Source organism: Dipodomys merriami, unplaced genomic scaffold, assembly GCF_024711535.1.
Source record: "Dipodomys merriami isolate MVZ:Mamm:240054 unplaced genomic scaffold, mDipMer1.0.p SCAF_69, whole genome shotgun sequence".
In the NCBI taxonomy this organism is placed as follows: domain Eukaryota; kingdom Metazoa; phylum Chordata; class Mammalia; order Rodentia; family Heteromyidae; genus Dipodomys; species Dipodomys merriami.
Genome location: NW_027206279.1, coordinates 1,646,269 through 1,661,200, shown reverse-complemented (window position 1 = coordinate 1,661,200; position 14,932 = coordinate 1,646,269). Strand labels below are relative to the sequence as shown.

Below are 14,932 nucleotides of genomic sequence, written 5' to 3'. Positions count from 1 at the left end.
AAAAAAGTAGCTTTTCTGTATACCAATACTGAAAATCGGGGAAACAATTCCATTTAAAATAGCTTTAAAAAGAGAGAGAGAAAGCTAGTAAAGGACCTCTACAACAAAAACTATTAAACTCTGAAGAAAGAAACCAAGGAAGACACCATAAGCAAAAAGACTTCCCATGTTTATGAATGGGCAGAATTAAGATCATGAAAATGGACATAGTGCCAAAGGCAATCTACAAATTCAATGCAATATTCAAAGTCTCAATGTCATTCTTCACCAAGATAGAACAATCCAAAAATTCATATAGAACCACAAAGAGCCCTGAAAAGCCAAAGCAAATCTAGACCAAAACAAACAGAAACAATTCCAGATCTCAGACTTTATTATAAAGCTATAATTTAAAAAACCAAAACAGGTTGGTACTAGCACAAAGAGGGGGCTGAAGACCAATAGAATAGACTGGAAAATCCAGAAACAAACACATACATTTAAAGCCATGTGACATCTGACAGGGAAGCCAAATGTATTTATTGGCAAAAAGACAGGTTTTTCAACGAATAGTGTTGAGAAAACTGGACAACCACATTTTGAAGGCTGAATTCAGACCCTGTCTTCTTGCACTATTATCAACTCAAAATGGATCATAGACCGCAGTGTCAAGCCTAAAATGCTGCAGCACTACAGGAAGGAACGGGAGAAACATACTGGCATGGGCAGAACGTCTTGAGAATTCCAGGGGCTTAACAAATTGCAGGGTCAACAAATGGGATTACATCCAACTAAAAAGTTTCTGCACATGGGGCTGGGAAGGTGGCTCAGTGGTAGAGCGCTTGCCTTGCATGCATGAGGCCCTGGGTTCGATTCCTCAGCACCCCATAAGCAAAAAGAAAAAAACCAGAAGTGGCGCTGTGGCTCAAGTGGTAGAGCGCTAGCCTTGAACTGAAGAGCTGAGGGACAGCGCCCAGGCCCAGAGTTCAGGCCCCAAGACCGACAATAACAAAAAAGAAGCTGAAACATGTTGGAGGGGGTAACGAAGAGGGAGCACCCAAATGAACGTGAGCACAGCCAGTCATTGTACTCATTGCGTATGACATCAGGATGGAACTACGTAATCTGAGGGTAGGGATGGGGTGGGGAAAACAGGACAATCACAGAAGGGGTGACACTTACCAAGGTGTGTTGTACTCATACCTGACCTCCGAAACTGAAACCCCTTTATACAACTACTTAAAGCACCCTTGGTGTCTCTGCCCCACTCACGTCCTTAATTAGATCTACACTTAACAAGGAGAGAAGTTTAGAAACGTTGGTCATAAAATAGCTATGAAGATTTTTTTCCTAAAATAATGCCTTCAGATCCCTCCCTTGAAGATAGCATTCAGTAATGTATTTGTCTAGCTTAATTTTGTATTTGATGGATCACGGTCTTAGTATCACTGGTATTCAAAAGAGTTCAACAGCTGAATTCAAAATTAGACCCGCCTTCTAAAATACATAAGGGAGATATGGATGTCTGATCCCAAGGGCAGAGACAGCTCCCAGTTTGGCATTCTCTGGTCCAGCTGTTGAGTAGAGAAAATTTAGATTACAATAAGGGACAAAAAAATGCTCCCAATGCAGATTCCTTGCATTGCACATCTTTGGAGAACAAGTGGACATTCTTGCAGAGTACCAGAATAGGAGACTATCTGTCTGTCCTCAGTCTGGCAGCTGGCTTAATTCTGAAAGCCAAGGTATTATGAAGAATTTTGTTACACTTAGTTTTATTCTAGAGAAGTTATAAACCAGAGCTCTACAAATCTCTCAGGTGTGACTATCTTTGTTCTTTTCTTTTTAAATGTTTCCTAATTTATCACCAAAAATATAAAAACCACAAACTATTTTAATAATGGGGGAAATACTGGATTGTCATTTACATTTAACTGTATTAGGAAAATTAAACCTGTATAAAAATGTCTCAATGAAGCCCATTAATTATACATTTGATATGAAAGATTTTTTAAGAAGAGGAAAATCAAAACAATGCTACCCTTTCTGGGCAGTGTTTTCTCTCCTTCAGTAGTATATGCATTTGTTGAGATGGAAGCAGAGACATGGGCTTGGACTCCTGGAGACCTGTGAGATTGGAATTTCAAACATGTCCTCCACCGTTCCCTTTCTTTACTATCTCATCCACCCTCTCATGTTTTATCCCACAGATTTACAACAACTTACAAAAATAATCAAGACACATACAAATTAAAAGAAAAATGAGAAATATAGGTAGGTATGTAAAATATGTCGGACTGACCTGTAATCATGTCAACCACTGGATCATGGGGTTTGGGTTTTTAGTGGGGTTTGTTTTTGGTTTTGTTGTTTTCAGGTTTTTCTTACGCACTACCAAAGGGAATCCAGGTTAGCCCAATGAGCTCCCATTCCATAGCTTAGCACGCTCCTTCCCCTCTCCACCGCTTGGCAACACTAGGCCATGTAGTAAAAGGCAGTAAATAATCAGCCTCCAACCCCTACCTTGGGATGGCACTCCTCTGGGGCAGCTACCACCATAGAAGGCAGCAAGAGCCCCTTAGAGTGACCTTCAGGTCTGGGCAGCTGCAGGACCCTTATCTACTTGGGCAGCAGCCATAAATCTAGTCCACCATGATGAAGCCCCTGGCCCACACGTCCACACCAGGGTCTCTGCCTCCCAGCCCCTTCTAGCCCCTCCTAGCCCTCCTAGGTTACATAGGTCACTCCAGACAATAGCCGGTGCACTTCTTCTCACTTCTGCCTTGTGAGAAGCCCCTTTCACAGCAATAAACGTTTCTTTGTTCTCTATACGTGATGTCTGCGTGGTTCTCTGGCAAAGTCTAAAATACTCTAACAGTATCTATATTCCAGACCATAGAATCAAAACAAACTCATCAGTTTGAGATGCTGCTTTTCTGAACACGAGAGTCAAGGAAGGAAATTCTAAATGGAAACAAGAGGTTCTTTGTTTAAAAGAGGAAGGGGAAGAGGAGAGAGGGAGGGAAGGAGGGGGAAGGGAAGGCAGGGAAGGAAGGGGGGGAGGAGAGAAGGGGGAAGGAAGAGGAAGAAGAGATTCTTCCAAAAGATTCATACTCTGTAATAACTGTTCTGACAGAGCCTATGACCTACTTTTTACGCAGCCCCTTAACATGGCTGGGGACCTCATACCAAAGGACAAGTCTGAGTGGATTCTGCAGTGGGGTTGCTGCCTGGCTTCGTCCGTAAGTTTCCCAGGCTGACAGTACCCACAGGCCGCCTCCCATCCTGGGCCTCTAGGAAGGGCCGTGAGGCCTGCTGGTTGGGATTACTGTGTGTGCTAGGGAACAGAGGAGCTCTGCCCCGAGCAGGCCAGTCAGGAAGTCTGGGCTCCGGCTCTTCCCACCCAGGGTAGCTGCAAGTGCCGGGTGCTGTGAGCAGCTCAGGGCATGCTCAGGAAAAGCAGGGTGGCTCCACCGGGAGTCACGGCCAGTGGAAGGAGCGGGCTATGCCTGAGGATTCCAAGTCACAACCTGCAAGGGCGAGCACTTCGTGCCTGAAGGACGAGCTCCTTTTAAGGAGCTAAAAGGGCCACCTAGGAAGCCTCGCTGCCTTCCCAGCCTGGCAAAGGAGCTAACTGAGCCCGTGTGACTCGGAGACCCAGAAGTGTGTCAGCCCGTGTCCACCCGCCCCGCCCCCTTCCTCTTGGCTTTGTCCTCCTTTCTGAATCTTATTACATGGCTCATTACAGTTGGTCTTATGTCAGAAGGCAAGGGCTGCCGGAAGAATCCTTATGGGGTGGAAACGTGGGCAGTGTGGGGAAGAATGAGCCACCCTTGGTATTGGTTCTGAACAACAGAGTGGAGGCAGGGTGGCAGGGGAGGGGCTCAATCATGTTCTTTTACTGAAAACTAGAGGTGGTGGGTGAACACATGAAAGGAGATAAGACAGAAATGTTAAGAAGGCACACTTGCCCACTGGGGTCTGACCTAGAACCTCTCCCAAGGGCACAGAGTACAGGGAGGGCTGGCAGGAATTAAGTGGGGCTTGGTCTGTAAATGCTGTAAAACACCTCCGAATGGAGGACAGCTGAGATAAGTGACTGCTAATCCCCGGGGTGGGGGAGGAGGCTGGCCGGCATCCTGGCCGCTCCCAAGCAGATGGTGGCTGGAGCAGGCCTCCCGGAGGCAAGGGCAGGGGAACAGGCTGGCCTTCTGCTCCTTCAGCTCGCCCAGCACCGCTCCCTCTGGGCTGGCCCTGCACTGAAGAGCCTCTCTCAGCCTCCCTGGCCCTCCAGCACCCTGGGGACCCTAGCAACCCACGGGGCCCACCGGCCTTGCTGTCCCGGGGAGGGGGAGGGGGAGGGGGGGATGGCGGGGGCTCCAGGTCAGCTAACCTGATCCTGCCAGCCTGGGCCATACCCAGCAAAGACCTGGGGCTTGGAGGCTGCAGAGGAGCAGCCAGGCCAGGTCTGGGGAAGAGCGATGAGGGCTCATCTGAAACACAGATTCACTCTTGCCAACAGGAACCAGGGAATCCCAACTTGAAATAAGCAGCGCGGAAGCTTGCTTCTTTGAAGCAGCAGTCCAATGAGGCAGAAGGTGAGCTTTACCACTCGCTCTTCTGTATGACCTCAGGCAAAACAGGCTCAGTGATTCCTAGGATATTGACCCTTCTCGTCTCTCAAAGGGTAGAGCTCAAGTCATTTCTGGATATGGAAATCATTTTAGTCACAGCATGTAAGGCCCCACAACTGGACCCCTCCCCCCCAAAAAAAAGATTACTTGAGCCAGTGCCTAGCTACTCAGAAGGCTGAGATCTGAGAATCACAGTTTGAAACCTGCAAGACTCTTATCTCCAATTAATCAGCAAAAACAGTTGGAAGGGCTGCTGTGGCTCAAGTGGTAGAGCATTAGCCTTGAGCAAAAGAAGCTCAGAGACAGCATCCAAGCTTTGAGTTCAAGCCCCAGGACCATCACAAATAAATAACTTGAGATTGCACCACATTGTAAATGTTTTTAACACTACTAAGCTGCACACTGGCTGAAATAGTAAGTTTGATGATACACATATTCTATATTCTACCAGTTTTTTTAAAAAAGACATCCAGAATCCTCCAGACAGAAGTCACTGCGGTATCTCACAATGAGACAAACAAGCTCAATTTTCAATTTAAAAAGGACTCTGAAATTTTGTGTTAGATGAAAGGCAGTCATGAATCCTTTTCCACTGACTTATGTACATAATACTTACATAATAATTATGTCATATATGCTTATATGTATCATATAGTGATATGTATATATAAATATATAAACTAGGGTCAAACTTTTTAATATGTGAAAATTGAGCAGAACCAAATATTGAACAATTAATTATAAGTCTTTAAGGATGAGACCCCCTAAAAGCGCAGGAAACGAAAGTAGACAACTGGGATTGATTACATCATGAAACAAAAAAGCAATCAAGAGAATGAAGAGAATTCCAGACTGGAAGAAGATATTTGCAAACTACACATCTGTTAAAGAGATTCATATCCAAAATATGTAAGGATTGAAAGAGCTCTAGTAGAGAGAAAGTTCATGGCAATTCATCTAAATAAACATCTCTAATCAGAAAAATGCAGACTAAACACCCAGCAGGATGTGACTTTATATTAAGAATGACCACCATCACCTACCATAATCCCAGTGCTCAGGAGGCTGAGGTCTGAGGACCACAGTGCCAGGCCAGCTGGAGCAGGAAAGAATGTGTGAGTTTTATCTCTCCAATTAAGCACCCAAAAAGTGCAAGTGGAACTGTGGCTCAAGTGGTAGAACACTAGCCTGGAGCACAAAAACTCAGGGATGGAGTTCAAGTCCTGAGTTCAAACCCCAGGACTGACTCACACACTCACACACAGAATGGCTACAACCAAAAGGGCAAAAGACAAAAGCGCCTGCTGGCAAAGATGTGGAGACAAGGGAACCCTGGCACACCCCAAATTAGCAATTAAGGAAAACAACATGGAGGTTCTTCAAAAATTTTAAAATACGGCGACCACATGATCTAGAAATCCCACTACTATATAAAGGAAATGACACTAGTCTGTCAGAGATATTTGCACTTGCATATTACAACATCCACAACAGCCAAGAAATGGAACCACCAAAGCATCCATCAACTGAAGGATAAGGAAAATGCAGAGCACACAACCAGAGAAAAGGAATTTTGTCCCCTGGACACTAGCAACACCAAGGCTGGAGCTGGAGATCACTGTGTCAGAAGTAAACCAGGCACATGAGGACAAAAAGCCATCTGACCTCATTCCGTCAGGGGACATAAAAGTTAATCTTATAGGAATTGAAAAATGGTTGTTGCCAGAGACTAGTGTGGCAGGAAGGGATGGATGGGGGGAGGTTGATCAGCGGACACAAAGTTACAGCTAGATGGGTATAAGGAGTTCCCGTGTGTTGTTGCATAGTAGGTGACATTAGTTAACAATACTGTATTGTACACATTAACAAGCTAGAAGAAAGGATCTTGAGTACTTTAACCACAAGTCTTTTTAAAAAGTATTCTTTTTTTCTTTGGGTGGTGGGGCTTGAACTCAGGGCCTGGGCATGGTCCCTGAGCTTTTGGGCTCAAGGCTAGCACTCTATCACTTTGAATCACAGCACCACTTCCAGTTTTCTGGTGGTGAAATAGAGATTAAGATCAATCCCCCTGCCTGGGCTGGATTTGAACCATGATCCTCAGATTTCAGCCTCCTGAGCAGCTAGTATTCCAGGCGTGAGCCACCAGTACTGGGCTAAAGTATTCTTTTTTATGATAAAAATGATTGTGAATAACAAAGAGGAGGCAACAATGCTTGATAAGAAATGTATCATTATCTTGCCCATGTAATTGTAACTCCTCTGTACGGTAGTCTCACAATAAAAATATAAAAAAAATGATTATGAAAAGGCCTTCTTGTTTTAAAATGAATTGAATGCAAACTGTGAAACATTTTTAAAGTCTCACAAAACTGGCCCTTCACCAATCTACTATTCCCCAGTAGGATCCATAATCCTGGGGTGGGTGAACTGGAACTGATCTGAGCCTTGAAGTCCTGCTAAGGACTCAGGTCCAATACAATGGTGTTCTTCTTCTGGGAACCTTTCCATCCATGGCAGTGACCAGGGGAATCTCTCCCGAGACCCTGTCAAACAGAACTTCCTCTCACACAAATGCTCATCAGCTTCAGTTTTACTCTACTTACCAATGCTTTCTCTGAATCTTTAGCCACCCTCTTTTGTGAAGATTCCAGAAATGGTGCCTTTCCCTGCCCAGCACATGCCTCTGATATCTACTTACAGGGAAGACTAGCCCTTCTCTGCACTGTTATCAGAGTCTTTGAGACTGGCTTACTTCAAGTTCCACAATCAATGAGACACTGCTAAATACAGTGCTAAATCCCCATTCTTCAAAAGAGAGCTGCTAAGCCAGCCCTGGTGGCTTACACCTGTAATTCTAGCTAGCTACTCAGGAGGCTAAGATCTGAGGATCATGGTTCAAGGCCAGCAGACAGTAAAATTTAAGAGATTCATCTCCAATCAAATACCAAAAAAGCCTGAAGTGGAGCTATGGTTCAGGTGATAGAGTACTAGCCCTGGAAAAAGCTGAGGCACAGTGCCCAGGCACTGAGTTCAAGCCTCAGGATTAGTACAACATCAAGAGAGAGAGAGGGAGAGAGGGGGGTAGGGAAGAGGGAAGGGGAAAGAGAGGGGAGAGGAAAGAGGAAAGGTGGGAGGGAGGGGGATAGAGAAGAAGGGGACAGATAGGGTAAGGGGAGAGATGGGGAGAGAGGAAGAGAGGAGCAGAGGGAGAGAGGAAGAGAGAAGCAGAAGGAGAAAGGAGAAGAAAGAGGGAGAGGTTGAAGGGGGGGAGAAGGGGAGGAGGAGAGAAGCGCTGCTATTGTTTACAAAAATGTTACTTAATTCAAATAGGTCAAATTCACTTTGAGTCTTCTATATAATATATAATTTGTTATTAATAAATACTCAATAGCAGTGTAAGGAAAGACTTATTGTGAAAACAATTTTAAAAACCCTTAAATGGTTTTTAAAATGAAGAGGAGACAAGAAAGACTAGAGGAAGGTAAATTAGATCCTGGCTCTCTATATGCATACAGAGAAATGTCACAATGAAAACAGTTTTGTGCAATTGATATATACTAATAAAAAGAAACAAACAAGTTACTGTGTCCTTCACAGAGGGTAAAGTCGGGGCTCAGCACAGTGAAGACTCAGGCAATGAGTGATGGGCATGGGACTTGCCTGGCCACCAGGCTCACCTCTCTTTCCTTCGCTTCTTCGGTGTCTATGCAGGCTGAGGCAGCCCTGCTCTCTCTAAAACACCAGTTGTGCAGTGGGCCTGACTCCAGCTAAGACTCCCACCTGGCTCCACCCCTAGCTGTCCCCAAGGCTTCTCCCCCAGACCAACCCAAACATGGTTGGGAAGTTCTGAGCAGAGGCCCAGGACAAGTATCTAATCAGCGGCCTCCTCAGCATATCAATCCCAGACCACTCTAGAGAGGGTGCCTGTGCCCAGTGCTCTATTTTTATCTGGTGTGAACTGGAGGAAAGGCATCAGCATCCAAAGTCCAAGCAGCATCAAGAGCTGAGCAAACAGGGCAGCCCAGGGCAAACCAGAGGCGGTGTCCTTCGAATGTCTCCCTCTCCTCCCCCTTGCCTCCTTTCTTGCTACATTTCTCTTTCTTACAAGTCCTGGGAACTTTCTGAACCGGTTTCCCACCAAGAAGATGTCAGCCATTTATACCAGCTTCTCATGTGTTTACAGACTAGTAGAACAGGCAGTTGCTGGAGGGGAGGTTGGTCATGGGTTGAGGCTCCAGTTCTAACCCCCGACCCCCTTGGCTGTGAGGACACTGCCTACCCACAGGCTGCACGTTCCCTGGTGAGGGGTCATCTGCCCTTAGGGTTTCCTTTGCTGTTATCTCTAACGTTGCCAGGAGCTTTTGCTTTTTCAGTCTTGGTACGGCTGGAATGAAGACTCTGGTCCCCAGTTTGAGACATTTAAGACAAGCAACAGTGGCCCACACCTGTCATCCTGGCCACTCAAGAGGCTGAGATCTGGGGATCAAGGTTCAAAGCCAGCCTGGCAATAAAGCCTTTGAGACTCTTCTCTCCAATTAACCACCAAAAACAAAAAGCCCACAGTGGAGTTGTGGCCCAAGTGGTAGGGCTCTGCCCTTGGGCAAAAACAGCTCAGAGACAGTGCCTGAGCTTGAAGAGTTCAAGCCCCAGGACCAGCACACCAAAAAAGGAGGTTCAGTGACCGCCAGCGAGTGGCCCCGGGCGTCTGGCGCAGGTGGGGGCACCGGCCTGGGCGCCAGGGCACCCTGTGCGGCTCAAGTCTGGAGCCCGAGCTCGAGCAGCGCTTCCGAGTGCCCGGCTGGCCCCTGGAGGGCGCGGCAGGCCCCTGGGCCGGACCCTGACCCACGGCCCCCGCAGGAAGCGGGGCGGCCAGGGGCCCGGGCGGGCGGGCAGGGCTCTGCGGCTCCGGCCCGCGGCGCCCCGCGGTCCCCGCCGTCCGGCCCAGCTGTCGGGACCCCGGGCTGGAGGGAGGCCGGGCGCCAAGCCTCCCCCGCGGCCCCACCCCGGGAGCCGCCCCGCCCCCGCCCTCCACCTGCCCGCCCGGCGGCCCCCTCCCCTTCCTTACATGGCCCGCCAGCCCCGCCGGTCCCCTCCCGGCCCTCGGCTCCATGAATGGCCTCGGCGGGGCCCGGAGGGCGCCAAGGCGACCAAATAAGGCAAGGCAAGGCGCGGGCCCCCACCCCTGCCCCAGCTGCCCGGCCGGCCCGGCGGCGGCGGGTATAAAGCTGCGCCGGCGCGGCCGCCACGCAGCGCCGCCCGCCCAGCCCCGCCGCCCGCGCACGGTGAGTGACCCCGGCCCGCGCCCCGACCCCGGACCCGGACCCGCGCCCCGACCCCGGCCGGGACCCCGGCCCCGCGTCCTGACCCCGGCCCCGGCCCGACCCTGCGCCCCTGACCCCGGCCCCGCGCCCTAGCCCCGGCCCGATCCTGCGCCCCTGACCCCGACCCCGCGCCCCGACCCTGGCCCCGGCCCGATCCTGCGCCCCTGACCCCGGCCCCGCGCCCTAACCCTGGCCCCGCGCCCCGGCCCCGCGCCCTGACCCCGGCCCGGACCCCGGACCCTAACCCCAGCCCCGGCCCAGACCCGACCCCGTGCCCCGACCCTGGCCCCAGCCCGACCCTGCGCCCCTGACCCCGGCCCCACGCCCTGACCCCGGCCCAGCCCCACGCCCCGACCCCGGCCCGACCCTGCGCCCCTGACCCCGGCTCCGCGCCCTGACCCCGGCCCAGCCCCACGCCCCGACCCCGACCCCGGCCCCAGCCCGGCCCCACGCCCCGACCCCGCGCCCTGACCATGCGCCCCTGACCCCGGCCCCTGACCCCGACCCCGGTCCCGCGCCCTGACGCCGGCCCCGCGCCCTGACCCTGCGCCCCTGACCCCGGCCCCAGCCGTGGCTAGCGGCCGCGCAAACTTGTGTCAGAGGCCGCGGCCCGGGGCGTGCGGGCGTCCAGGCGGCGCTGGGGCCGCACCCACCCCACCCGGCCCGCCGCCGGCGGCCCCTCCTCACGGCGCCCGCCTCTCCTCAGCCCGCAGACCCCGCAGCACTGAGCCACGATGTGCGACGACGAGGAGACCACCGCCTTGGTGTGCGACAACGGCTCCGGGCTGGTGAAGGCCGGCTTCGCGGGCGACGACGCCCCCCGCGCCGTCTTCCCGTCCATCGTCGGCCGCCCGCGGCACCAGGTGCGCGCCTCGCGCTTCCCGCCCGCTCCGCCGGAGCCCACCTGCGCGCCGCACGCCCCTTCCGGTCGCTCGCACCTGCGAGCCACGCCCCTTCCGGCCGCTCGCACCTGCACGCCTCCCTCGTGCTGTGCCCACACGCGCGGCCCGCCCCTTCCGCACCTGCGCGCTCCGCCCACGTGGACACACCCCCGCCCCCGCCACGCCCCCGCCGCCCGCTGGTGCATGCGCGCTTGTCCCCCATCGCCACCCCGGAGTCCACAGATGTAGCCCGGGGCGGGGCGGGGCGGAGCGCGGCGGGGACGCGCCCGGGCCGGGTCCTACCCGCCGCCACCGCCACCGCGCAGGGAGAAAGCAGGTAGACATCCGTTGGTCGGCCCGGGTAGAAAGCGTGACGTTCTCTCCTCTTCTCCCAGGGCGTCATGGTGGGCATGGGGCAGAAGGACTCCTACGTGGGCGACGAGGCCCAGAGCAAGAGGGGCATCCTGACGCTGAAGTACCCGATCGAGCACGGCATCATCACCAACTGGGACGACATGGAGAAGATCTGGCACCACACCTTCTACAACGAGCTGCGCGTGGCGCCCGAGGAGCACCCGACGCTGCTCACCGAGGCCCCGCTGAACCCCAAGGCCAACCGCGAGAAGATGACCCAGATCATGTTCGAGACCTTCAACGTGCCCGCCATGTACGTGGCCATCCAGGCCGTGCTGTCGCTGTACGCCTCGGGCCGCACCACAGGTGAGCCCAGGCCGGTCGCATCCTCGGGTCACGGGTCAGGGGTCACGGGCTGGGCCCTGGGGTCACGTTCCAACGTGGAGAGCGGAGGGGGAGAGGTGTCAGGGGCTCGGGGCAGCTCGGAGCCTGCGGAGTTGGAGCTTCCCCTTATTTAAGGTGCAGGGTGCCGCACGGAGGCGGAGACCATGCCACAGTAGATTGTCACAGCCCCCAGTGTGTGTGCATATCATGCAAGCATGTCAGACAGGCACACACATGTTTACAGGCCTGCATCCTAAGCACGCGCCAGTTAGATTGGAAAAAACATGCCCGGATGCTTCCATGACGGGCTAATGGCTGGTAAGGGAAATGGTCATTTGAACATCTCCTTGGGAAACGTTTCTACAGTGGTTTTAAAAAAGATGAACGGCCATTGCCTTCAGACTAACTTATCCACGCATTACGGGCCTTCTTGTTCTTGCCTGTAATGGAGATAATTTTGTCTGAACCCATTCCCAGTCTTTCTCTCAGCCAAGACCTAGAGCAAGTTTGTGGCTGGGCAGAGCAGCGGTCCCCAGGCCTGACCCTGCTCTGGTCACCTTCCCCTCGCAGGCATTGTTCTGGACTCTGGGGACGGTGTGACTCACAATGTCCCCATCTATGAGGGCTACGCTCTGCCCCACGCCATCATGCGTCTGGACTTGGCCGGGCGGGATCTCACTGACTACCTCATGAAGATCCTCACCGAGCGCGGCTACTCCTTTGTCACCACTGGTGAGTGAGTGTGTGTCTGTGTGTCTGTCTCCTTCTCCACAACTGACTTCCACCTTGGGAGCTTGACCGTCCTGTATTTGCGCAGCTGAACGTGAGATCGTACGTGACATCAAGGAGAAGCTGTGCTACGTGGCCCTGGATTTTGAGAATGAGATGGCCACCGCCGCCTCCTCCTCCTCCCTGGAGAAGAGCTACGAGCTGCCTGACGGCCAAGTCATCACTATTGGCAACGAGCGCTTCCGCTGCCCTGAGACGCTCTTCCAGCCCTCCTTCATTGGTGAGTTCCAGCTTTCCCTGGAAATCTCGGGGTCTTGCAGAGTGAAGTCCATAATTAGGAGTGAGTCAGTTACAGCATGGAGCCCCCCACGGCTCGGCCTCAAGTCCCCACGGGTCATTAGACAGAAAGCGTTGTGCTGTAACACTATAATCTAGGGCATGCTGAATTCATCTCCCAGCAAAAGAGGCTGTTTGGCAGCAACTGAATCTCACACATGCAGGAAGCCAGCGGCCTCTCCTCCACTAGTGCCATTAGCAAGAAGCTGGGCTTTCCTTTAAGTTTCCTAAGTAATTTCAGAAGCTTGCCTCTTGATATGAGGCCATAAATTTAAAACACACACACACATCGGATGGTGGCAGGTCTGCTGCAAACAGGTGCTCAGCACAGTTGTCTGTTTCTTGGCAGTTGTGGGTGGATTGTCTGTCAGCACTTTTTAAGAGACACCTGCTCCCTCCTGTTTGCTGTGGGGTACCTTATGATGGCCATATGTTTTCCAGACAAATGGTGGCAGCTCACCAATTTAGAAGAATCCTGTCTCTTCCTTCCACCCTGGCCTGAACGGGCCAATGTTTAAAATCTTGCTTCCAGGCATGGAGTCGGCCGGCATCCACGAGACGACTTACAACAGCATCATGAAATGCGACATTGACATCCGCAAGGACCTGTACGCCAACAACGTGCTGTCTGGGGGTACCACCATGTACCCCGGGATCGCTGACCGCATGCAGAAGGAGATCACCGCGCTGGCCCCCAGCACCATGAAGATCAAGGTAGAGGGCCTCCGTGGAGAGCCTCCCCTCCCTCCGCTCCCCTCACAGCAGCTGCCTGTCCAACCCACCCTACCGCCTAGCTTTTCTACAACAATTTTGAATTTTCTTTTAACTTGGGAGTTTTAAGATACTTTCAAACAGTGAATAAGAATGGATATTTGTGTAGGGGGCAGGGGATGGGAAACTCCGTCATAAGAACATATTAGACACTCCTAACTTTCCCTGCTATCCTTCCCCGGCCTTTCAGCAAGTTGATATTTTACACGCTAATTGAGAAAAGTGGGGGAATTCTAGAAGACAGCTCGCAGCTCCTGATTGGCCGTCCTGATGGTATGAAGCTTCCAGTAAGCACCTTGTTCCTTGGCAGGGAGAATTCACTCTTGTTTTCCTTCTGCAGATCATCGCTCCCCCCGAGCGTAAGTACTCTGTGTGGATCGGCGGCTCCATCCTGGCCTCCCTGTCCACCTTCCAGCAGATGTGGATCAGCAAGCAGGAGTACGATGAGGCGGGGCCCTCCATCGTCCACCGCAAGTGCTTCTAAAGCGCCCTCTCTTAGTCTGCCTTCTGTCCAGGATGATGAATCAGCTTCAAGCCATCCCCCCCATCTCTCAATCATTGTACAGTTTGTTTACACACGTGCAACTTGTTCATGCTTACGATATTTATTGCTTTATAAATAAACCAGACAGGACTTGCAACCTACAAAAGTCTCTCTCGTTTTTGTTTTTTCTTGGAGAGGGGATACGTACATTACGTACATGAGGGGGCAGGTGTGTGACATCCTGAGCATAATGAAATTCCACTAGCATAATGACACTGACTTTTGTGTATGTGTGTACGTGTGTGTGTGTACTGAGGATCAGACCCCAGGGACTCACGCAGAGTAGAGAAGTGCGCTACCACTGCGTTACTTTGATAGCCCTTGGTGTTTTTGAATCTTGCCATGTTGCTCAGGCTGGCCTTGAATGTGCTCTGTACCTCAGCTCCATCCTCCTTGGTGCTTACCCTCCTCAGTGCTGAGATCAGAGGTACGTACACACCACCACATCCAGCCACGATACTAAATTCTGATTTTTGTTTTGGGACAGAACTAGAAATACATTTGGTTCCTTGTGAGTAGATTGGCTCCATGAAGGCTAGACACACAAATGGGTGGGACAGTTCTCTGGGATCAGCTGCTATGGCTGACACAAAGAGTATTTAGGATGGAAAAAAATCCACATGATGAGAAGGTCCAAGAGTATTTAAAGATCAATTCGCTTATCCTTATCTCTTCAGACTTAGCAGTTGTGTGTTTTGAACTCAGAGCCTTGAGCTCAGGCCAGTGAGTGGTCACTTGAGTCACACCCCCTACCCTTTGTGTTTTTGAGACATTGTCTCACTTCCTCCAGCCTCAGCTTCATGAATGCTGGGATCATAGGCAGGTACCACTAGGCCTGGCTTTGGGACAGAGTTTTTTAACCTCTATTTCTTTGTAAACTTGGTTTGAGTGAAGCAAAGGCTAGGATGTCCTTGGAAAGAGGCAAAAAAAAAAAAAAAAAGAAGCCTTGCATTTTCTTTACTGCACTGTGTTGGTACTGTCTGCAAAGCATGCTGGGAG

At 51.8% G+C, this 14,932-nt stretch overlaps 1 protein-coding gene and 1 long non-coding RNA gene across 4 annotated transcripts in view; one reads left to right on the top strand and one right to left on the bottom strand.

The window, feature by feature from the left end:
• The window catches only part of LOC138816174 (uncharacterized), a 50,589-nt gene extending 39,722 nt beyond the window's left edge, over window positions 1-10,867 (bottom strand). Inside the window, exon 1 of one of the 3 annotated variants that reach the window (XR_011368582.1) lies at window positions 10,839-10,867. This is a non-coding gene — a long non-coding RNA (uncharacterized lncRNA). Of the gene's footprint in view, window positions 1-8,290; window positions 9,334-10,838 lie in introns of those variants that run through there. The other 2 variants (XR_011368580.1, XR_011368581.1) reach the window with 2 other exon arrangements.
• On the top strand, window positions 9,791-14,039 carry Actc1 (actin alpha cardiac muscle 1). Its single transcript, XM_070005722.1, has 7 exons — window positions 9,791-9,895; window positions 10,641-10,797; window positions 11,211-11,535; window positions 12,124-12,285; window positions 12,371-12,562; window positions 13,151-13,332; window positions 13,730-14,039. The coding sequence occupies exons 2-7, from the start codon at window positions 10,669-10,671 to the stop codon at window positions 13,871-13,873; spliced, it is 1,134 nt and encodes a 377-aa protein (XP_069861823.1). The 5' UTR covers window positions 9,791-9,895; window positions 10,641-10,668; the 3' UTR covers window positions 13,874-14,039.
• Window positions 14,040-14,932: the final 893 nt, after the last annotated feature.

Excerpts from the sequence above, each read along its gene's own strand:
- Actc1 (XM_070005722.1), top strand. The coding sequence starts at position 10,669 with ATGTGCGACGACGAGGAGACCACCGCCTTGGTGTGCGACAACGGCTCC. Across the intron at positions 10,798-11,210 it reads TCGGCCGCCCGCGGCACCAG|GGCGTCATGGTGGGCATGGG; the intron begins GTGCGCGCCTCG and ends CTCTTCTCCCAG. Across the intron at positions 12,286-12,370 it reads CTACTCCTTTGTCACCACTG|CTGAACGTGAGATCGTACGT; the intron begins GTGAGTGAGTGT and ends GTATTTGCGCAG.